General features: G+C 37.1%; 1 protein-coding gene across 3 annotated transcripts in view; it reads left to right on the top strand.

Annotated features, from left to right (window-relative positions):
- CDK15 (cyclin dependent kinase 15) overlaps nucleotides 1–24791 on the top strand; it is an 84204-nt gene that overhangs the window by 24170 nt on the left and 35243 nt on the right. Inside the window, exons 5-7 of one of the 3 annotated variants that reach the window (XM_074191636.1) lie at nucleotides 1494–1557; nucleotides 6878–7045; nucleotides 17651–17699. In XM_074191636.1, coding sequence (XP_074047737.1) covers nucleotides 1494–1557; nucleotides 6878–7045; nucleotides 17651–17699 — 281 coding nt within the window. The remainder of the gene's footprint in view (nucleotides 1–1493; nucleotides 1558–6877; nucleotides 7046–17650; nucleotides 17700–24791) is intronic. The other 2 variants (XM_074191638.1, XM_074191637.1) reach the window with 2 other exon arrangements.

The following is a 24791-nucleotide window of genomic DNA, read 5'->3' as shown; positions in this document are numbered from 1 at the left end:
CTGCTTAGAGAAAGGAGTAGAGGAAGGGTACATCAGAGGACTGAGAAATGTCAGAACTGGGCTGAATCTTAAAGACCATCAATTTCCACTACCACCTTTTTTTTTAAGGTGAGGAAACTAGAGTTCAGAGGGGAAAAGTGACCCGAGAATCACACAGCAAGTAAATATGCATTTGATGTTAAGGGACAAAAAAGAGCACTTTAGTATCTTTTGGTGAGGCTTGAAACATATTTCTCAGCTAGAGTCTTAGACTCCCAAGTTCTAAAAAATATTAAGATCTGAACCTATTTATTATATCTTTCTATTGTTAGGCAATATAAATTCTACTACAGAAGTTCAGACTGGCTTTCATGTTTAAATCATCCAAGGCTACTTAAATACCTCCTGTTTATGTTTATAGTGCTTCTGAGAGGTGTACACATGTCAATAATATAGACACAAATGATTACCAATAAACTATTTTTATAATGCTACTGTACTTCCTAGGAATGGAAATGGTTGCTAAGGATGGATATGACATACTATTGGGTTGTAAAGATCAAATTTGGAAAATTAAAGTAATTTCTATATTTATGAATGATGTCCTGGATTCAATTCAGTTCAACAAGCATATATAAAGCATCAACTAGGCTCTGAGGATATAGAAACAAAAATGAAAAAGCCTCTGCTTTCAACTGAGGCTGCTATGTAGTACAGTGGGACTTGCTATTGGACTCGGACTCAGTAAGACTTGAGTCTGAATCCTACCTCAGATATTTACTTGCTATGTGACTCTTAGAGAGTCATTTAATATCAACCTCAGTTTCCTCCTCTGTAAAATGAGTAATAGAGGTTAAAAAGATCAGATGTTTTAACAAATGTAAAGTGCTTTACAAATTTTAAAACTCTCTCATATACATAGGCACTAGTGATTATTACTACTGTGGAAATATAACACATACACAGAAAAATAGATGAGTGGCAAAGTATAACAGGTTGAGGTTAGGAAAGGCTTCCATTAGTGGTAGTACCTGATCCTTGAAGGAAACCAAATATTCTAAGACAGAGAAGAGTAAATGTATTTCAGTCATGATGGACAACCTCTGAAAGTACCTAAAAGCAGAAGATGGGATGTTGAATTTGGGGAACATCTAGAAAGTCATTGTAACTGGAGTGGTGGAATGAATAAAGAGGAAAAAAGAGAGATGAAACCTTCCAGGCTCTATGATCTTAACCAGCCAAGGTTAACAAACAGATTAGTGATAACTTATAGCTTACATCCATTGATATTAGCCCATAGACTAAAACCATTAGTAATTCCCAAGAAGCTACTTTTTAAAATGTCAAATACAAAGCTTGTGTGTGTGTGCATGTGCGCACATGCACATGTGTGTGTGTGCATATGACTCATAGCAACTCTTCCCCCATTCTACCACATCTGGAAGGGAGATCCTTCCAATTTGTCCTATTCATCCTACTTCTCTGCCTTTATTTCTTTTCTTTTGGCTTCATAGGTATTGGGAGTTCCCACTGAAGATACTTGGCCTGGAGTTTCCAAGTTGCCTAACTACAATCCAGGTAATTCTGACTGAGCTTAGGAGGAACCATGTAAGGTCAATAATGGCCTGCCAATCAAGTCAAGGATTTTTATTCCCTAGACATTTGACTGAGCAATCTACTTTTTTTAAGAGAGATAATTGGGGATAAGTGATTTACTCAGGGTCACATAGCTAGTGCCCTGTGTCTGAGGCTAGATTTGAACTCAGGTCCTACAGAGTTCTATCAGTGTTCTGTCCACTGTAGTACCTAGCTGCCCCTGATGAGGACTTTTCTAAGAGAGCTCTATGGCAAGAGGTAAAGTTAATTAACTTTTCTTAACCCTAGGGAGTAAGAATAGGAGCTGATCAATATTTGAAACTGAAAATACACCTCCATTACCTAATCCATTCAACTTTATTAAAGAGGGCAGGATATGGCATCTCACTCAGAAAGGAAGAAGGGAATCAGCCTTTTTTATTTGTATCTTCTTTACCTTGCCCAGATTAAAATCAGGGACAGCAACCCTTTAAATCATGACTCAAAAAACCTTATGACTTAATTCTATTAATAAGGATGACTAAGACAACAGGTATATAATTTAGGAAAACCTGTGTAGGTCACTAAATTTTACTTTAGCTTAATCCTAGAATAGTTGAATTATATAGCTAGTATAGGAAGAAAACTAAAGAAAAAGACCTCCATAAATGTCCTGAAATGGGCTACAGGTCTCTTCCTCATCATGGTGTGGAGGGGATTTTGAGTTCTCAAAAGCTCTGCCAGTGAAAATGTAGAGTCTAGACAATCATTCAAGCAATCAAGCAATTAAGTTCTGGTAGGTTTTATCAAGTTAAGTAGATTTCCATTGTGGACCCATCATAAAATGTATGTCTATCATTGGAGAATCATCCTAAATTTGGAGAGGTTTATTGCCTGATTATAGAAGGGCTGTGGTCATTACTAGTGGAGGGAGTACCAATTACTTTATCCTAATATTTCTGGGATTCCATGGAGAAGAGCAGGTCTACTCAGACCAACAGATCACTTGAATTTCTTTCATTTTCTTAGTGTCATACTTCAGTAATGTTGTTTTTTCCACCTTTGGTTGGAACTTACGCTGGAGAGAGGCCCTTAGAGAGCAGGAGATATTGTGGGGGAGGTGAGGTAGATGGAGTAGGCAAATTGGAGGTGAGAGGAGAATGGAAGAAGAGATAGAAGACTGCTTTCCTACTGTCCTGGCTCAACCAGCTGCACATGAACCAGTAGACATCTTGGTTTAATCAAAAAGATTTATACAGATATTCTATAGTCTCATATAGGGTTTCCTTGGCCTTGAAAGAGAGGGAATAACTGTAAAATATGCTTGGTTGCCTTGAGATTTATGATACACAAACTAAATGATAATATGCTAACTCACAACTACTTAGCAGTTGAGCTAGGTTCGGATCATGGGAGTTCCAATCCTAACAAAAATCAATCTCCACCCCAGCAAGTAAGTGAGCTTGAAATAGGGCTATTCCTCTAATCCTTCTCCCAGCCCCTAGGGCTTGGTGAAGAAAGGCAGCTAAAAGATCCTCACTGAAACCAAGGCCTGATGACAACAATGCCCTTCTCCAACCATCATAGACAACTTCTGGCCCAAGAAAGAATGAGGAAAATTGACTCCCTATTTTCTCCTACACTTCATGCTTCCTATCTTGCATTGGGAGGGTCAGAATATGACCCCTTTAAATTTCCTCAGTTTCTACTTGGATTGAGTAGTTTAGGGGCACAGCTATTTTATGGAAGATATACCAAACATTAATTCTAACCACTGCAATGTTCACTGCCACCAAATTCCCTTCATTAATTAATTATCCTGATGAGTGTTATTAACAATAATTATTATTATAATTATAATTGCTAACATTTATGTAGTGATTTAAGTTTTACAAAGGGCTCTGTATCTGTTAGGCATTTTGTTCTACTAGTGAGGGTAGATTTGCAGTAACTCATCCAGGCTCTTACCCAATCTCTCTTTTGGCCAAGATACACATTGGTAAGAATTCTTATTTGGCTTAGGACTATGACAACAGATTAAAACCAAGTATTCAAACTGATTCATTCAAAGGGTGAAGCCCTTTTAAACACTCTGTCTTTTCCTCTCCCTCAAGTTGTTAGTAGGTTATTCTGGGTACATTGAGTGTCCTAAAGGCCTTGGTGCCAATTTAAGTTTTTAAAGTTAGTTAAATCTGATCTTAGAGACTTGATACTTAATGTATGACCTTGAGCAAGTCCCTTAACCCCATTGTCCCACTCAGACACCCCCCCCCCCATAAAAAGGAAGAAGAGAAAATCTAGTTAAACTTAAAACAGGACTGATAACTGAAGTGTCATATCTTGGACACAGGACTGATGACAGTAATATCATAACTACCATAACAGGTAGTAACTTGTAAAGGGGCAACAACATAACCCAAGACAAATACCTTGTGTCAGCCTGGAAGGATCCTGAGAAACCACCTTCCCTGGCCTTGTACTTTTGATTCTACTTCCCCAAGTTCTCTTTTCTCCACAGAAAACTTGCAAGGCATTGGGTGAAAGCCTGAAGGAATCACTGACAGGTACAAGAACCTGTGCCTTGTCCCCACCACTGGTCCTTCTTCTACCACGAACTCAGCTCCTTCCATTTTGATATTGATTTGTAACCAGAAAAACGAACTTCAAGATATTGATTTGTAACTAGAAAACCGAACTTCAGGACTGATAGACAGTACAGGATGGGATATTGGTTTGTAGCCAGAAAACCAATCTTTGGTATGGATATTCAGATATTCAGATATTCAGTACAGGACACAGCTTAAGAACGGACTTTTGTACTGGCTAACAGGGCAGAATAGGATGGCAAATCACTTTTTCCCTGCTCTCTTGATGACCTTTATTAATAGAATTAAGTTGCAAGGTTTTCTGGCCATGATTTAAAGAGCTACTGTCCCTGATTTTGATGTGGGCAAGGTGAGAAGGGTATACAATTTAAAAGACTCATTTCTTTCTCCTTTCCTTTTTTTCCCTCTCTTTCTTTTTCCTTTCCTTTTTCCTTTTCCTTCTCTTTTTCTTTCTTTCTTTCTTTTCTTTCTTTCTTTTTTTTTTGGAAGCCGGCTGAGAAGTCTGTGTCCTCAACTTCAAAGGGCCAGTTGTCTTATTTTGATGTGGGCAGATTGAGAAGTAGGCTTTGAAAAGTAGGCCTTTTTTTTTGTTTAATGTTTTCTCCTGGGATAGCTTTCAGAGCAATATATCCAAGTGTCAGTGAGGGGATCTGATGAGCACGGATTCCCAGCCTCTCAGCAGGATCATTCTCTAACCGAAATATAAAAGTGAAATATTAAAAACCCTGGAACGTGAAATCCGTCTGCAGACTAGCCAGTGTCTTGCTTGCTTGCACCATGGGAAAAAAAGATCTACTTGAAAAAGGAGGGAGGAGAAAAAAGTGCTTTGAGTAAGAGGTTTACAGGTTTAGTAGAGCATAGTAACATCCCCTCAAAGAAGTGGGTGTTGCCCTGTGACCCCCCAAAATGCTCCTCCTTTGACTCAGCCGATGAAACACTCACCCTTCCCCCCTCCCCCCACCCCTTTCACATGCTAACCGAGGCTCCCGTGATTGGCTGAACAATAAACTGGTCACACTTGCTAAAGGACTGCCATCTTTCACACAATTAGCCAAGACACATTAATCAAACTGGCGGGGAGAACTGGGAATGTGTCGTCTCTAGACCTAACCAGTCTGTAGTGGTAGGGGGAGGGGAACAGGACTGGGGAAGAATTGGGGTTTTCTTGAATTTAGATTATGAGGAATTGGCAGGAAAGAAACAAGGATGGCATGGGATAGGAGTGGGAGTTTATCATCTCAGAATCTGAAGATGCTAAAAAATCTAAATAATTCCAGGAGGAACAGGAGGATGGGTGGGTGCAGGAAAGTTGGTTTAGAGAAAGAAATCCAGGTGTTTGAAGCAAACTCAAACTTTTTCCTCATGAAAACTTGCTAATACAGAATTTTGGTAGGGTATTCATTTAACTTTAGGGTTTCTAAACTCCCCTTTTTATTTACAAAGTACCTCCCCGCCCCCCAATCCTTTTCCCCAAGGAATAACCTGACTTTGCACTTTGGCTCTCCCTACCTCTCCTTTGGGGACCAAGAGGCTTCATTCCAAGAGGAGATATGGCTCTCAGTACATTATACATTTGAAGAGTATTGATCCGATCATGTCTCACACAGGGAGGGACTGGAAGAACCAGTTAGAACTAATGAAGAGAAAGTCTCAAGGAAAAGAGAGCTGCTAACCAAACTAAGACTTACCTTTCTTGGGAACATGAAAAACAGTCAACGTTGGGAGAAAATTAGGGTGTATGGTTTTGTGTGTGTGTGTGTGTGTGTGTGTGTGTGTGTAATTTCTACTTCAACGGTGCTGGTGTCCAGCTTTGGTTTTCCAAATTTTCTTTCCTATGGTATTTTGTCCAGATGCCACCCTGACCCAGTTCTGCCAGCCAAAAGCGGGGGCAGTTTGGAGATGCAGCCAAAGCTTCCCAACCTTCTGCAGGGTGTACTGTCACTATCCCCTATGCGAATCTTTTTTGGGAAAGAAAGTCCTTTTTTCCTTCCTAGCTCATTCCAGCACAGTTGCAGTTTTTATTTGTACTCACTTGTTTTGTCCGACTTCTTTTGCTTCCTCTGAAAGGCTTGGTAGTAGCTCTGTTTGCTTCCTTAAACATGGTTTTTGAAAGCTCTCATGCTGGGTGAGCGCAAATCCTAGAATTAATGTACTGCTGAGTTCATTTCACCACACTCAAAAGCTCTGAATTTAAATCCCTCTCAATTCCATTCGTGGTACCAGAAGACTTTATCCTTCTCCACTAATGGTTCCAAGTTTACATCAAGATAGTGGGGGTCAAGGACAGGAGAGGATTTAGAAATAACAGTGAATGACATTAGTCAATGCATTTGCCAAATTGGCAATTAGTTCCTGATGTGTACAAAGCATTTTATTCTTGTCTCTTTGATGCTTGTTCCCATAGAGAAAGGGGTCTAGTCCCCAGAGTCTTTGGAACTTTTAGAGGAGTATCTAAAGTCATGACTGATTGGAGACATGAGATCAGCAACAAGGGAGATCAGGATTATCCTGGTTGGTCCTCTTTCGATGATTAGAAGAAGGAAACTTTCACCCTAGAAGTTTTCAAATGGGGAGAATTTGGTGGAAAGCTGAAGGCCTGGAAACAGTTTGGTGGTTTTTTTTGGTTGTTATTGTTGTTTGGCTTTTTTTTTTGTTTGTTTACTTGTTTGCTTTTGGTTTTGATGGGTTTTTTTTGTTTTTGTTTTTTTCTACAAAAGGCTCTGAGAAATCAAATGAAGAGAAAGGCAAAGGGAATCCTACCTATACCAGGCTCCCAGATTCCTTTCTTGTGTTTCAGCTTTCTACCACAAGATGGAAGCAAGAAATAGCCAGCAATTTCCAGATGGTATCAGATGGCAGCTTGTCAAAGCCTCCACTCTCAGAAGGTTCAGTTCTGATCTGAATTCCAGTATGGATGTTTTGCTCTCCATAGGACAGATAAAGATTGAAATTTAAAATGATGAAAGTTCCTATTATGATGATAAAGAGCTATATTGCTCTGAGCCCAAAGGGTTTGGACCATCTCTGTGTGTGGTTGTACATGTGAATGCAATCAGATTTGTAGTTCCCAAGCTGCCTAATAGCTGTCTGGAATGGTCTATTAGTACAGTGGTATTCACAGACATCACAAAAAAGGGCTATTTTAACTATTGGCATTAATTAAATTATCACAGTGAATGACAGTTCAGGATCCAAAACAGATCTACTTATCTTTCTCTAATAGGACTGATGACCTCCAGACATGCATCAATGAATGCTAATTAGACATCTAGAACTAGATATCCAGGAGACATCTTACATGTCACATGTAAAAAGCTGAACTTATTATCTTTTCTCCCAAAGTCTTTCTTCTTACTAGCTTTCCTATTATTGCTAAGGGTGCAACCATGTTCCTAGTCACCAAGGCTCAAAATTTGACTCCTCATTCTCTCTCCTACCACCCCCCATATACAATCAGTTGCCAAAATCTTCTACTTTCTTTTTGTAACATCTCTCATATCCATCCCCTTCTTTTCTTTCTTTTTTTTTTGTTCTTTTTTGTTTTGGTAAGGCAATGGGTTAAGTGATTTGCCCAAGGTCACACAGCTAAGTAAGTGTTAAGTATCTGAGGTTGGATTTGAACTCAGGTTCTCCTGACTTCAGGGCCAGTGCTCTATGCCACTAGCTGTCCCCCAATAATCCCCTTCTTTCCTCAGGCACTGTTACCACCGTGGTGTTGGTTCTCATCTTTTTACATCTGAGTAATAACAGTAGCCTGTTTGTGGGTTGATTGTTTGCCATAGGTGTCTCCCCTCTCCAGTCCATCCTTCACTCATCTGTCAACATAATCTTCCTTAATCAAGGATCTCACCATATCATAAACACTGCCCACTCTCAATAAAGCTCAGTGACTGCAGGATCAAACATAAAATCCTCTTTGGCATTTGAAGCCCTTTATAATCTAGGCACTCCTCACCTTTCCAGACTTCTTACATTTTAGTGCTTTGCCCCCACCCCTCAATTCTTGCATGTCTGCAATCTGGTGACACTTGCCTCATTGCCATTTCTCAACAGACTCCATCTCCCCAATCTAGGTATTTTCCTTGGTTGCCCCCATTCCTAGAATGTTCTTCTTTCTCACCTTTGCCTCCTGGCTTCCCTGGTTTCCATCAAGTCCCAGATAAAATCACATTTTATACAGGAAGTCTTCCCAATCCTTTTTAATTCTGGTGCCTGCCCTCTATTGAATATTTTAAATATAACTAGTCTATAAGTTATTTGCATATTGTTTCCCTCATTAGTCTGTAAGCCCTTCAAGAACAGAAACTCTCTTTTACCTTTCTGTTTCCTCAGCACTTAGCACATAATAGACTCTTAATAAATATATATTGACTAACAAAAGGATTTTTAATAAGCTGGAACATAATAATATAATATTCCATAGTAAAATGAAATTCAATAGGCATAAATGTAAAAGAATGTGTACTTGGGTTAAAAAATCAATTTCACAAGTAAATGATGGAGAATGGGGAGGGAAGCAGAGACAGTAGATGTTCTGAAAAAGATATAGAGATTTTAGTGGGGTCTTAATGGATTACAAGCTCTTTATGAGGCTGAAGTGTGATGTGGTAGACAAAAAGCTAAATATGATTTGAAGTTATATAGGGAGATGATTTAAGGTTACATACTCTGGCTCCTTTGGAGTATTGTGTTCAGTGCTGAGCATCCTGACTTCAGAAGGGCATTGATAAGCTAAAGACGCCAAAGGAGTCAGAGTATGTAACCTTAAATCATCTCCTTGTGTAACTTCAAATCATATTTAGTTTTTTGGCTGCCACAACACAACAAACCAAGAAGGCAACTTAGGATGATAAAGGGTCTTGAGTCTGTGATATATGAGGATCAGTTGAAGGAAATGGGGATGTTAACCTGGAGAAGAGGGGCCTGGGGTCAGTGGTGCTGATGGGGGAAAGTACAAAACTAGTAACAATGGGTAGGGGTTTCAGAAGCAAATTTAAATTTGATGACAGAAAAATAAATTCTTAATTATAGTTGTCCAACAATGAAATGGGCTCCCTGGAGAAGTAGTTTCTCCTCCTTGGAGGTTTTAAAGAATAGGATGGATGACTAGATATGGGGGTTCTTTTCATATATGAGTTGAATTACATGGCCACCAAGAACCCTTCCAATTCTTAAATTCTGTGAATCTATAAGTTATATGATGCTACTAGGAAATCCAAGTCTTTGTGCCTGATGGGGAAATTTAGTATTTGGGATGACTTGTTTGAGATCTGATGCCTCCAAGTACTTTTATCTCTTATTCCACTTCCTTTAGTTCCCACCCACCAAGTTAGTGCCTTACTATTCACTAGATATCAACTCCTGCCCCTGCACTACTGACCTTATTTTTATCATTCCTTGCCTTGGTCTAAAACAAGGTTCCTAACCTTTTCTTGTATTCTAGATGCCTGTATAGTCTACTGAAATCTAAAAAACCCTTCTCAGAATAATATTTTTAAATCCATAAAATAAAATACATTAGAAAACAAAGGAAACTAATTGTATTGAAATACAATTAGCAATATATCTTTTTAAAAAAACTAGTAGTCATCTATTTGGTTAAGAATTCCTGGTAAACTTTGAAATTTCGAAGCCAGTCTGATATCCCAGGCTTACATTGACTTCAAATCTCAACATCAGATCAATGTGAGTAGCTGGTAATTTTGCCTCCAACTTCTTTTGATGATCCCATGAAACTAATTAATTGTCCTTGTCACCTTGATCCAAGTTTAATGAAGAACATGACAAATGTAGCTTTTGTCCTAACCTGGGTTCCTCTGGAAGGAGCTCTATTTTTTCTGGATACTACTAGATATTCTGAGTTCTACTATGAATTAAACTTCATCTGCTCACTCTCTCTCACTCCACTCCCTGTCTCTCTCTCTCTGTTTCTCTCTGTCTGTCTCTGTCTCTCTGACTATGTCTTTCTCTGTCTCTGTCTGTTTCTATCTTTGTCTCTGTCTCACTTTCTGTGTCTCTATCTCTTTGTCTTTGTCTCTGTCTCACTCTCTCTGTCTCTATCTCTCTGTCTTTGTATGTCTCTGTCTCTATCTTTCTGTCTCTATCTCTTAGTCTCTGTCCCTGTCTCTCTCTCCCTCTCGCTCGCTCACTCGCTCTGTCTCTTAGTCTCTTTCCCTGTCTCTGTCCTCTCTGTGTCTGTCTCTGTGTCTCTCTCTCTCTCTCTGTCTCTCTGTCTCTGTCTCTGTCTCTGTCTCTCTCTCTCTCTCTCTCTCTCTCTCTCTCTTTGTCTGTCTCTCTCTTTCCCTCTTGGAAAGCTGTATATTATTGTCTTTTCTACATTTTGCTAGGCATCAGAGAGGTAACTGGTAAATATTCTAAAAACAAATGTGCTATTGTCATCATTTGTTGAGTCTTCACTATATTGTGTTCTTAAACAGGTATTTATAACAATTTTGGGTAATTTAAACAAAGAGAGGCCTAAATCTTAGGATCAGAAAGTCTACTTTATGGTCTGTGCCCTTCAGTCCACACTGGCTTTTAGAATCTCTGCCCTAAAATGATTAAGACATTTTGGTAACAGGTTTCTAAAATTCCCTAGCAGTTGAATCATAGTTTTCTAAACTCAACTTAGAATTCCAGCAGCCTTCCCTCCTAGATGCTAATGAAGGTCCCAGCATTTGAGATGCTATGAACCATGATTGCGGCTCATTACTATTTCAGTCCTAGAGCTTAGCAAAAAAGCTCCTGGGGAGTTACTATTAACATCTTTATTAACCCATTCCCCAAATCAGTCACTGAAATTAATTTAGATACACATTCCACTTTGATCTTCATTAATAGTTTCTCCTAGTTCCTACATTTATTTTTAGTTTTCTCATCTTTAATTTATTTGGTGGCAATTATTAGTTTATACTGAGTATGATCTTAGAGTTGAGAAGAAATAGTAGCAAATCAAAAGCAGGTAAAATGATTTTTTGAAGAAAACAGCCAAGATCTTTCCTAGCCCAGGGAGGTGCTTTGGGACTAAACTATGGTGCTGGTTCAGTTTCCAAGATAGCTTCATGCTCTATTAAACTCTGAAAAGAAGTATCTTCCATTGGACCCTCTAGTGTTATATTAAAGGCATCTCAATAGTGTTTTGGTAACTGTATCTTTGTTATTCCCCATCAAATAAACTCTATTCAACTAGTATTTTAAAGTGCTCATTGTATATATGACTATTGACAGATCCAAATATTTTCATAAAGTTGAGAAAGCACTATGAAAATATGTGACCTGTTGTGTCTATCACAGCAGCTGCTACCTTTCTTGAGTAGATGGACTTCCTTGCTCTTTAAATAAAAGCAACTATGCTATTATGTACTGGGATAGTTTAGCAGTACCAAGACTTATAAATTCTTTTTATATGGTTGGAATGTCAAAATATTCTCACGTCATATCAAGGAAGGTCATATCATTTCCTTGTCTGTAAAATGGAGATGCTGGGCAAGGATAATTTCTCATGTCCCTCTCAGTTCTAAATGTATGAGCCTATCATTCATAAACCACTTGATCCTATCATTCATAAACCACTGTTCTAAGTTCCAGGGCTACAAAGACAAATATAGCATAACTCCTATCTTCAAGGAATTATTTTTTTGTTTTTGCAAGGCAATGAGATTAAGTGGTTTGGTCAAGGCCACACTGCTAGATAATTATTAAGTGTCTGAGACTGAATTTGAACTCAGGTCCTCCTGACTCCAGGGTCAGTGCTTTATCCACTACGCAACCTAGCTTCCCCCTCCTCAAGGAATTTTCATTTGGTTATCAAAACTTGCAATTTTTTATCCTTAGATTAAAAACAAATTTGTGGAGTGAATGGACTTTTAGCTATAGTGATATGTCCAAGAGTTAGTATGATTCTTGAGAATGTCAATATATTAAAAAGCAGGATTCCCTTTGGAAGACAACAGGGATGCCAGGATACTAAACCTAGGATTCCTTCTCATTTCCTCATCCTTTGAACAGATAGGATCATGAGGATCTTACAGTTTTACATTTGCATTTGTATTTACAAAACTTCCCATGTTACAGGTGATGAAAATGAGACCCAAAGCAAAACCCTAAAGATCCAAAGAGGCCGTAGTTTTTCAGTAGGTAGGGGAGTCAGGGTTCAAATTCACATCTTCTGACTTTGAATCCAATTTATTTTCTTTTATACTATAAAGCGTTCACAATTCTTTAGAAGCAACTTTCAAGTCTTCAGTTATTTGCCATGAATTTCCTAATACAATTTTCTGATGCCTCAAGAAAGTTGATTTTAAATCTTTAAAGGAAAATCATTCCAAAGAATACCTTCTTCAATATGACCTGAGAATACTTTGGCATCCTAACTATCCAAGAAGAGACTACAAGCCATGGAGAAGCCAAACAATCCTATCTAACCAAGAATGATAGCAGCTGCTAAGGCAGACACAAATAAGCCACATATTTTCATTGTACTACCTCAGCTTTAACAAAACTTTCTGATATACATACATACATACATGCACTTTACAGCAGTCTAAAGGGTTGTTTTGATTAGTTTGTTGTCCTTTTTTTAAAAAATTACTGTTTAAGATAGTCCAAGAAGAGCAAGAACATTATCAACTGCTCAAATATATGGTATCTCAAGAATGTCTTGCATTTGAGAATACTGGGAGACATAGTTCAGTAAGATAACCCTCAGGCTATTGTGACAAATCCATGGTAACTGGAAAATGTTCTAAGCAGAATCCAAAGCTAAGTTAACGTTAGCCACTAATCAGCAAGTGTCTGTAGATAAAGCAGTAACCATGTTTTGATTAATTGTGAATTTGACTTCAACATTTATATAAAATATAGCCTTTGTTAAGTTTGGAACAGTCCTATCTCTGTTTTCATTTCAGTGTTCTAATCAAAGCTTTCATTTGTAGATTAGTTCCCTTTTGCAAATTTTCTGAGTCTCTCCTTAGAATTTCCATTTGTACTCAATGAGAATCCTGAAGAAAAGATTTGGAAGGTAAAGGAAAGAAGCAAAAGTCTCACACCAGTGATTTACTACAAAATAATTGTGATGGAATGAGCGGGTAGAGGAAGCCACATACAGACCTGTTATTTTTAGATGCTGAAAACAGAAGAATCAATTTCTCCTGGAATGGTGCTGGGTAAAAACACTTACCTGTTTGGGGAGCATTCTCTCATTGATTGGAGCTGTTTAACTACAGGAAAAATCAATATGAGAGATGCAAGGTCACTTTGCATTGGGCTGTCTCCATGGGAATGGGAGGGAGGTCTATTGCAAGACAAAAACTTTGGCATCTAAAAACCATGATTGTGCTTCCCAGATCTTAGGTCAATTTCTCTGTGCCTCAGTTTATCCTAAGTATTAGACAGACCTAGGAGGAAAATATTTCATAGTTAATTAAGAAACTTACAAATATTTATTCAGCCTCTGTGATGTACTGGGCTTTGGGGTTCAAAAATGTAATTTCAGGAAGCATTTAGTCATCATCGGGAAAAATAAAGCCTTCCTTTTGCTGAAAGAATTTATGAGAATTGGGTTCTGCTTTTGATATCATGCTTCTGTTTCATTAGTTGCAATATTTTTTTAAAAAAGAGTAACTCATTTTATGCTTAATTTTTAAAGAGAATAAATGGGTCCCATGACCATGACTGAGCCATAGGTATCCTGTGAACCAGAATTGTGTTTTCAGAGGTTTGCTGGTGAATGGCTAACAACTGTCTCTCCCTCCAAAAAATGCATATATATATATATATATAGAGAGAGAGAGAGAGAGAGAGAGAGAGAGATAACACATTCAAGTTTACTCTGCATTATTAACATTTCCCCCATCATTTTATTAAATCTAGAGACAAAATAAATTAAATTCTGATAGGAAGCACTTGTGAATTCCAGAAGTGCAAATACTATCATTGAAAATTTAACAATCTACTTTTACACACCAATATGAGCTAGTTCTAGCATACAGGAGGCAGATCTCATCTCAATGTGAGGAAACCTCTTTAATAATTAGGGTTGCCTAAAAATGGAATATATTGCCTTGAAGGATCATGAGTTCCCTAAAACTAATGATCGTTAAAGGGAGGCTGGACAGCCACATGTCAGAGATATTATAGAAGGTTCAAGTTATATAGATAAGGCCTATCCCATCATATAATAGAAAGAGGATTCTGAGCTCAAAAGATTATGCATTCAAATTCTACCTTTAATACTTAATGAGTCAGTCAGTAACTGTGATACTTTGTGTGACTCTGGGCAGGTCACATAAACTTGCAAGTTCATTTCACTAATCTATAAAATAAGGGAATTGGCCTCTGAAGTTCCCTCCAGCTCTAAATCTATGAATTTATTTAGCCTCCACAGACCCTTTCAACTCAATGTAACTTCAAGTTACTTTTTTACTGTGGTACTCTCCTTGGGAATACCAAGTAAAAACATAGTTCTTTATTACAGATGATACAAAATTAAACTTAAAAGAACATTGCTTCAGCTCAATGGTATTTAGTTCTTATTTTAAAAAGGCTCATATTCAGAAAATATATCATTTTCATGATACTGGTAGGGGAAAGTAGGGGAAAGGCTGTCTAGTGAAAATATGGTGAGTCATTAAGTTTGGAGCTTGAAAGACAGGTTGAGGGCCCTTTCTCTCTCAATAACTTGCATACCCGGATTGTCCTCTTTGGAAATATTGAATTCATGCCAGGAGATTTGGAGAATAGCGTTTTTATAAATGCTGTCACTCCATCGACTGGCCAAGGAAATTCTGTAAGTATGAACTTAAAGCAATTATCCAAGCCTCGGATTTACTCGGCTCAGTTTGGTCACTTGCAAATCTCAGTTTTTAACCAACTCTAATGATCTTTGTGCCAGAAGGCAATTCAAGACCTGCTTTAATTCTGCCTTTTATAGATGAGAAATCAAATGGCATATACTCTTAGTATAAGCATATAGAATTAATCAACCAATAAGCATTTATTAACTGCCTCCTCTGATCTAGGGCAAGTGGTGCAGTGGTCTGGATACATACTAGTCATGTGATTCTGGGCAAATCACTTAACCTTTTTTGCCTCAGTTTCCTTAGCTGTAAAATGAGCTGGAGAAGGAAATGGTAAATTTACTCCAGTAACTTTACCAAGAAAACCCCAAATAGGATCTCAAAGAGTTAGACGTGACTGAAATGACTAAATAACATCAACTATACTTGGCCCATGATAGTGAAAAGAACAAAAAGTTAATTTGGGGACTTTAGGACATCTAAGTTCTAGTTCTGTTAACTTATACATGATATTAAACTGTTTTTGCAGAATTTAAATTTATTTCTCCAACTATCTCTTTACTGCTTCTGAAGGATGGTGTAAGGCCTTTCCAGAAGAGATAGGGGGAATAAAGATCATTTTCTTCTCTACCTCCCCCACTCACCTTCTGTCACTTGAAATCTGAGATAGTAGCTAGAAAAGGAACAAAAGATGCACCACAAAGGCAGGAAAAGAGGAAAGAAGCCAAAGTTCTCTGCTTTGGAATAAATGCCTCATCTGAAGATACAATGAGGAGGAGGAAGAGAGAGGAAGGAAAGGAGGGGAAAGGTCAAAAAGGAAGAGTACAAAAAAAGGCAAGAAGATCTAGATGCAGATGAAATTTGTAGAAGTGAAGAGGAAGGGTGAGCATAAAAAACACGAGGTTAGAGAAAAGTGTTGGGGGCAAGGGAAGAAGAAAGTCTTAGAGGTCTCGAGGATAATGTAAGGCGTAATTGTATGTCTGAGCATACAATAAAAGAAATAGTATCAGACTGTAACAGAAATCCAGCCTATAAGGTTTTGAGGGAAGAATAGAGAAGAAGAAAAAGGGAAGGAATGAGAATTTAAGTTATTGTATTTATGTCATTCTAGGAAATAAATGAGTATTTATGGAATTGGCATGGGAACAATGTTATTAAAGAAAAAGTTGTAAATATACAACATAATTTAACTTGGGAAGAAAAATGAGGGAGTAACAGTGAGAACATTGAAAATTGATCATTGCAGTATAGTTTTTAGTTTTTTGGTTACAAATTCCCCAACTATTGGAAAAATCTTTTCAATAGATCTATAAATTCCTTGTTGTGAGCATTTCTGCTCTCAGCACAGATTGCAACCCATCCATTCCCTCTTTTCCCATCAGTGTGGTTTTAGAGCACAGGACCCAGAATCTGAAAAATATGAGTTCAAATCCTATTTCTCATATCAATTAGCTGTGTGATCATGGAGAAGCCATTTAATCTCTGAACCTCAGTTTCCTCATCTGTAAATTGTATAAATTGTAAATACTGTAAATGTAAAATTAATACTATACCCACTTCATATGTTTGTTGAGAAACTAATAACATACAAAAAAGTCTTTGAAAACTTTTAAAGCATTATGTAAATATCAGTGCTCATCCATATTTAAATGTCAGTTCCAAACATTTGCCAAAGGCAAATAAAAATTATTTTCTGATTATCCATTTGAGGTTATCCCTACCAGAACAACTTTCCATTAGTGCAAGACATTGAGAGTTGATCATATGAACACAAGGTAATAAGATCACTCCCCAAACTTGCCTCATCTTATTGCATTGCCTAAAGGGAGGTAGAGGCACAGAAGACAGAGCCCAGACCAGGACTCAGGAAGACCTAAATTCAAATCTAGCCTCAGACAATAGCTGGATGATCTTGGGGAAGTCATTTAATTGCTACTTGCCTCAGTTTATCCCACTGTAAAATATGGATCTTACAGGATTATTGTAAGAATCAAATGAGATAATATTTGTAAAAAGTGCTTAGTTTAGTGCCTAACTCTATGTATTAATTATATATTAATTTGTATATATATATATATATAATAGGCATTGTATAATTGCTTATTCCCTTCTCTCTTCCTTCTCTTAAACTCTTATTTCATTTATCACTGATATTATTGCTATTTTTGCCTGCAATAGAACTCATGTCTTTTAATATGTGTGGATTTTATTCCAGCAACAAAATTGGAAGACTTTTTAGGTTAATGATCTTATATATTAGTTTCTCCCACTTGTTACAAGTATATATTTGTCATATACTTAGATATGCACATTTTGACTCTCTTTTCCTTCCCTTGAGACAAGAGATGTTCATTTCCCCCCCCCCCCCTTCCCCTCCCCGGTAGTCCTTAATACCTTGAACTCAGTTTAGCACATAGTAGACATAAATAAATGTTTCTTTGACTAATTTTTTTTGAAATCCTTACAGCATTCAGGACAGCCTTCTGCATAGAGTTGGTGTTTGAGAATTTCTTGTTAGCTAATTCAGTATTTAGTGATTCTTTCTCCAAAGCCTTTAGAATGGTTCTTAAAATAGTTGGCAATGCCTTAAAGAATGTTATTGGCATAGGATTAGTTGTTTTTTTTTTTTGGTGAGGGAGGGTGTTTCCCCCTATCCATTTCATTTTTAATCATTCTTTGGAATTCCTTTTCCAGAGTGGTTCCTGATGAGTAAGCCCCAAAGTCTTCAGGTCATCTGGAACAGGTAAATCACCTAGAACATCCTGTTTCTAAGTAGAGACCAAAGAGAGAACTGGACCTAGCTGCCAGTAGTATCACTGAGCACCTGAATCTTTCGACAGTAGACACCATGGAAATGCAGAAGGCAATTGATAGGAAGCTTGTCTGTGAGTCTGTTAGTTTTTCTGTATAACCATTTTACCCTCAATGCTTTCGGTCATTAAATCTGTTTTGTGTCCTCTCCGTTGAGCACTAGATCCTTAGAGAAGGGAGTGTTAGCTAGCAAGAAAACCTTGTGGGTGTATTCTTCTCATCCACATAGAAACTAGACATCATTGAGTGGCTATTTTGGGTGGGGGGCACTTGATTCATGGAGGTCATGCTTTCCCAGGCCCTCTCTGCGCAGCCTCAGCTCAGACCAGGGCAGACTTTTATTACCAGCTTTCAACAAACCCCAGTTTCATTTGCAAAGAAAAACAGATAATAGGGACATTCCCAGAATAGTTAGCTAACTAAGCTGTGCCAGGCAACCCAGAGGCTAGAGAAGAACTCAGCATCTTCGGACAATGACCAATTACAATAACCGGCATTATTTGATCAGAGACTAATTAGCCAAGGCCCTGTTCTTTTTGCTTCACTGAAGTCACAGAAAGCACATAGAAGGAAACATTAGAGAGAGAGAGAGAGAGAGAGAGAGAGAGAGAGAGAGAGAGAGAGAGAGAGACTGAGAAAGGGGGCTCAGATGTCAAAAGAAAACACACTTTCACAGGTGGGGAGATATAGAAAAGGATTTCATCTGCCAAGATCCTATTTGAACCTGGGAATATTTTCCACTGAAAATCATGTACAGTCGAAGGAAGGCAAACAGAGACTGCTCTTTCCAGACTTTGAAGACTTTTTTGAAGTTCATGAGACCAGAGTAGGATGGAGTGAGGGAGTTGAGGGTAATGGGTCCAGCTCCTCAGCTTGGGTGTAAATCATAAACACTAAAACACAGTGAAAATATCTGAGGGACTTCCAGCCAATGTATCATCATGATCCTCTACTGTTTTTTAAAAGTATGGCAGGATCCAAGATCCACTGTCACTTACACAGCTAACTTGGAGGTAGACTCAAAGGGACTTTCATTTATCATCTTTTTCAGGGATAGCATGAATATAGCTCTGTAAAGAACTACTTGTCTGCATGTCTGGGGTACCTAAATTCACGGACTTGGAATTAGGCTTGCATTTCTTCATTTCCCTGAGCTGTAAAATTTTCCTAAAATAAACAAAATAAACAACACCCCCCCCAATACAAATCACCATGCAACATAGAAGAGAATGCTCATTGCTACTAGGGGTGGGCAAGATGAAATCTTACTGAATGCTTTTCTAGGTTTATCCACCTTCTATTCCCTCTATGCCACCAAATCCTTTCTTTGCTCAGAGCCCTATCTAATTGACACTGTTTATAGTTTAGGCTCCACTCACAATCCCTTTGATTCTTGGGAACAAAACTCTCTATCCTAGCAATCACTCCCCAATATAAGTTATTGTTTTTCCCCATTAAAATGTAGTAGGGATTATCACGTGGTTTTAAATTTGTACAAAATATAAATCCTCAGTTCCAATGATGTGTCTGACAGAAAGTAAGAATTTAACATGTTTTTCATCCATCCATCCATCCATTCATTCATTCATGGAATAATGCACATATCAACTCATGAAAATCTCATGAAGAGCCATATGTTTGCTTTTAGAAAGAGTACTGAAAAAATGATGACTATTGCCATCATCATTGCATCATTTGAACCTTTTGGGGGAGCCATCTTGACTGCTGAGGGGGGCTATTGGTGGTCACTTCTCTGCACATGCCTTCAAACTATTGAGAGAAATGCCTGTGATTTGAGAGTGGACACTCTGAATTTATACATAACCAAGTGCCACCCACATGCTCCTTGATTCTTGATTGACAAGCAATAACAAAGTATCCCCCATTTGTTACTGAATGGGAAACAGCAATGTGTGGGACAGGCTTGTTGTCTTATTGTGGGAAGCTGCTTCATTAGGTATTGAGAGAACCTGAAGCCCTCCCAGCCTGGTGCAGTGTTGGTTTTGGAGTGAGAGGATCCGGGTTCCAGACTTGATTCTTCTCTCTTGCAACCTGCAGGACCTTGGACAAATCACTTCAGTTTCCTTGTCTGGAAAATGATGGATGTAGAATGGTGTCTAAGGGCTTTCCATCTCTAAATTTAAAGTCCTCTCATCAAAATCCCTAGCCTTCACAAAGTGAATAAACCCCTTTTTAGATCTGAACCTATGGTCCTATGAATTAATGGAAAGAATGATTTCCCCAGCAAACAAATGAACTTCTACTAAAAATGATCCTGATGTGAAGAGTTTTCTGCAGTTGGAGGCAAAGAATCTGAATTCAAATTCTGACTATATTATTTAGATGCTTTGTGACTATGGATATCACTTAATCTCTCTGAGCCCTGACTTCCTCATCTATAAAATAAGGAATCTGAATTAGATCAGAGAGCCTAAACCTGTTTCATAGAATGGATCCCTTTGCCAAATTTACTGAAATCTATGGACCCCTTCTCAGAATAATGTTCGTAAATGCATAAAATGCATAAAGACACAATGTTTTAATGCATATAATAAATAATAAAATATATCAGTTTATGAAGAAAACCAGTTATATAAAATAAAAAAATAAAAAAGATTAGATGATCTCCAGGGCTTCTTCCAACTCTAAAGCCTATGATCCTAAGTCTTTTGGGGCAGTGGAATTCCACTGAACATTCATGGGAATTCCTTGCATCTGAAACCAAATATTTTGTTAAGAAATCAAGGCTATTTTCACAAACCTGTAAGAGCATCCAGATTCTAAATATTGTTTTATGATGGTCAACTAGTGCTTTTCACAAGCAATCACTTAAAATTGCCTTGAATTTTACTATTCCTTGTGTTTCTTCCTCTAAACTTCTGAAATGAGAAACTAATATCTTCATACACAGAATAACTTTCAGGTTACATATATGATTGTAACATATTTCAGAATTTTAATAATCCCTGGATTATTTTAGCCTAAAATCTGAAATTTTAGCCTGTTAAAAGAGCACAATATCCTTTGAGTTGATATTGGAGGGAAAGATCTGTTATAGGGTGCTTTTCAATTTTTTAAAATAAATTCTTAATAATAGGGCAGAATTTCTTTGTCCTGCTAAGTACATTTGAATGAAACTTATGGAATGCAGGGCAAGGTCCTACTCCTGTTTTCTCATCATGTAATCTAGAAGGAAATATATCTGAAGGCACAGAGCTGAATATTATAATATATAACATGATTTCATAATTGTTGAATTTTTGTGCCATTTTTATGAGAAGACACATTTTTTTAGTAGAAGATATATTTACTATTTGTAGGGAATATTTCAGAAGATGCCAGTCAGAGCAGGTAAGAAGTCAGTAGAAAAAGTGATGGAAAAGGTAAGATCAAAGTTTTAATCCTAGAAGAATAGGATTTACTTTTTTCTGTAAGTACAGTTATAATACACATGGGTAATCACCTTTAGAGTACATATATAATAATTGGATGGGGAGAGTGGGGTCAAGACATTAGTCCATGAAATTATATTGCTTCACTTATTGAAGACTGTTTAGTCATATCATGAAACATGGAAGAGAAGCATGTTAATACACACTGATACTTTGGCACTTGATGCAAGATTCACAAAACATACCCTTAGAAAAATTTTAAAGAAACATTCAAATTGTGGGGGAGGGAAGAAAGGGGTAGCAGAAAGACCCTAGAACCCAAGGATGAGGATGAGGGAAGAAGGAGGAGAACTTTTGGGGAGGACACAGGAGAGAGGGAGGGAACTGAATAGGACAAAGTTAGTTAATTTTTTAAACTTTTAATTTTATTCATATATCCTGTGATTTTTCAGATTCTATTTTGGTATTTAAATTGGGGGATTTTTAATTTTTTTAACTGCATTCACAATTTATTGATCTGCTCTTTCTCTTTTTTATTGATATAAGCATTTAGAAATATAAATTTTCACCTGAATACTACTCAGGCATCTCATAAAAATTAGAAGGCTGTTTCATTGTTGTCATCTTTACCTAAATTAGTGTTTCTATGCTTTGATGTCTCCCCCATTCCTTAGAATTAGTTTCAAATTAGTTTTTAATTTATGATTCCACTGTTTTTTTACTGAACATGATGCATTAGGGTTAGAAAATTTACTATTTCTGTTTTTCTGAATTTGTTAATGAAGTTTTTATGTCCTAATAGATGGTCAGTTTTTTTGTGAAGGTGCCATGTACTACATATGTATATATATATACTCAATTTTCTTCAGAGGCCTAACATATCTAATGAAAATTCTATTCATTCCCTTCACTTCTTTATTATTTAATTTACGGCTAATTTTATCTAGCTTTGAGAGGGGAAGTTGAAGTCCCCCACTAATATAGTTTTTTCATTTATTTCCTCCTTTAACTAATTTATCTTTACCTTTAAGAATTTGAATGCTTTGGCATTTGTTGCATATGTGTTTAGTATTTGTATTATTTCACTATATATGATACCTTATAGCAAGATGTCATTTCTTTATTTTATTAGGTCTATTTTTGCTTTTGCTTGTCTGAGATCATTATTGCTACCCCCGCCTTTTTTTTACTTCAGCTGAAACATAATAGATTCAGCTCAAGTCCCCTATCTTAACCATTTATGTCTTTCTGTTTCATGTCTCTTTTAAACAACATATTGTTGATTTAATGGTTAAGTTCATCCTATTCACATTCATAATTATGATAACTAATTGCACATTTTCTTTCATTCTGTTTTCTTCTATTTATCCACTTCTCTCTCTCTCTCTCTTCCCCCCCCCCCACACATTATCCTATCCCTCTTTAAAATTCTGCTTTGTTTCTCTGACCACTGCCCCTCTTAATCATTCTCCCTTTTATCACCTACTCCCACCCACTTTATCTCATTCCATTCTATCTTCTTGTTGGTAGGATAAATTTCTATCCCAAATGAAAGTATATTTTATATATATACATATATAAATATATGTTCTTGAACCAATTTAGATGAGAGTGAGATTCAAGCATTGCCCTTACCACCATTTTCCTCTCCATTATAAAAGTTCTTTGCATGCCTCCTATAAGTGAGTTAATTTTCTCCCTTCCTCCTCTCCCTTTCCCCCATCTTCAAATACATTCTTTTTTTCTTACCTATCCATTTTTTGAGATAATTCCAACATAATTGACTCACTTCTTTTTCTTCTATGTAGAATCTTTCTTACTGCCCTAATAATTATAAAGTTCTTAGGAGCTACACATATCATTTTCCCATGTAGGAATGTGAACAATTCAACATTATTGAGTCCCTTATATTTTCTCTTTAATGGTTAACATTTTATGCTTCTCTTGAGTGCTATATGTGACTAGTCTTTTCATCAAAAATACTTGAAAACCTTCATTTCTTTTTTTTTAAAGATTTTTATTTGAGTTTTGAGTTGTACAATTTTTCTCCCAATCTTACTCCCCCCCCCACCGGAAAGCAATCTGTCAGTCTTTATTTTGTTTCCATGTTGTACATTGAGTGTGATAAGAGAGAAATTACATCCTTAAGGAAGAACAAAAAGTATAAGAGATAACAAGATCAGACAATAAGATATTTGGCTTTTTTTTTAATTAAAAGGAATAGTCCTTGAAATTTGTTCAAACTCCATGGCTTTTTATCTAGATACAGATGGCATTCTCCATTGCAGACAGACCAAAAATGTCCCTGGTTCTTGTGCTGATGGAACGAGCAAGTCCATCAAGGTTGAACATCACCCCCATGTTGCTGATAGGGTGTATAGTGTTTTTCTGGTTCTGCTCATCTCACTCAGCATCAATTCATGCAAATCCCTCCAGGCTTCCCTGAATTCCCATCCTTCCTTGTTTCTAATAGAACAATAGTGTTCCATAACATACATATACCACAGTTTGCTAAGGCATTCCACAATTGAAGGACATTTACTTGATTTCTAATTCTTTGCCACCACAAGCAGGGCTGCTATGAATATTTTTGTACAAGTGATGTTTTTGCCCTTTTTTCATCATCTCTTCAGGGTATAGACCCAATAGTGGTATTGCTGAATCAAAGGGTATGCTCGTTTTTGTTGCCCTTTAGGCGTAGTTCCAAATTTCTCTCCAGAAAGATTGGATGAGTTCACAGCTCCACCAACAGTGTAATAGTGTTCCAGATTTCCCAAAACCCTTCCAACAATGATCATTATCCTTTCTGGTCATATTGGCCAGTCTGAGAGGTGTGAGGTGGTGCCTCAGAGTAGTTTTGATCTGTATTTCTCTAATAATTAATGATTTAGAGCAACTTTTCATATGGCTATGCATTGCTTTGATCTCCTCATCTGTAAATTGCCTTTGCATATTCTGTGACCATTTGTCAATTAGGGAATGACATTTTAAAAAAAATATGACTCAGTTCTCTGTATATTTTAGAAATGAGTCCTTTGTCAGAATCATTAGATGTAAAGATTGTTTCCCAATTTACTACATTTCTTTTGATCTTGGTTACATTGGTTTTCTCTGTGCAAAAACTTTTTAATTTAATGTAATCAAAATCATCTAGATTGTTTTTGGTGATGTTCTCCATCTCTTCCTTAGTCATAAAGTGCTCCCCTTTCCATAGATCTGACAGGTAAACTAGTCCTTGATCTTCTAATTTGCTTATAGTATTGTTTTTTATGTCTAAGTCCTGTAACCATTTGGATCTTATCTTGGTAAAGGATGTTAGGTGTTGGTCTACTCTAAATTTCTTCCATACTAACTTCCAATTTTCCCAGCAGTTTTTATCACAGTGTTTTTATCCCAATAGATGGACTCTTTGGGTTTATCAAACGGCAGATTACTATAATCATCTCCTGCTTTTGCACCTAGTCTATTCCATTGGTCCATCACTTTATTTCTTAGCCAATACCAAACAGTTTTGACAACTAATGCTTTATAATATAATTTTAGATCAGGTAGAGCTAAGCCCCCTTCTTTTGCACTTTTTTCCATTAAATTCCTAGAAATTCTTGACTTTTTATTTCTCCATATGAATTTAC

Source organism: Macrotis lagotis, chromosome 6 (assembly GCF_037893015.1).
Source record: "Macrotis lagotis isolate mMagLag1 chromosome 6, bilby.v1.9.chrom.fasta, whole genome shotgun sequence".
Classification (NCBI taxonomy): Eukaryota; Metazoa; Chordata; class Mammalia; order Peramelemorphia; family Peramelidae; genus Macrotis; species Macrotis lagotis.
The sequence above is the reverse complement of the archived record's forward strand: the minus strand, read 5'-3'. Positions and strand labels throughout refer to the sequence as shown.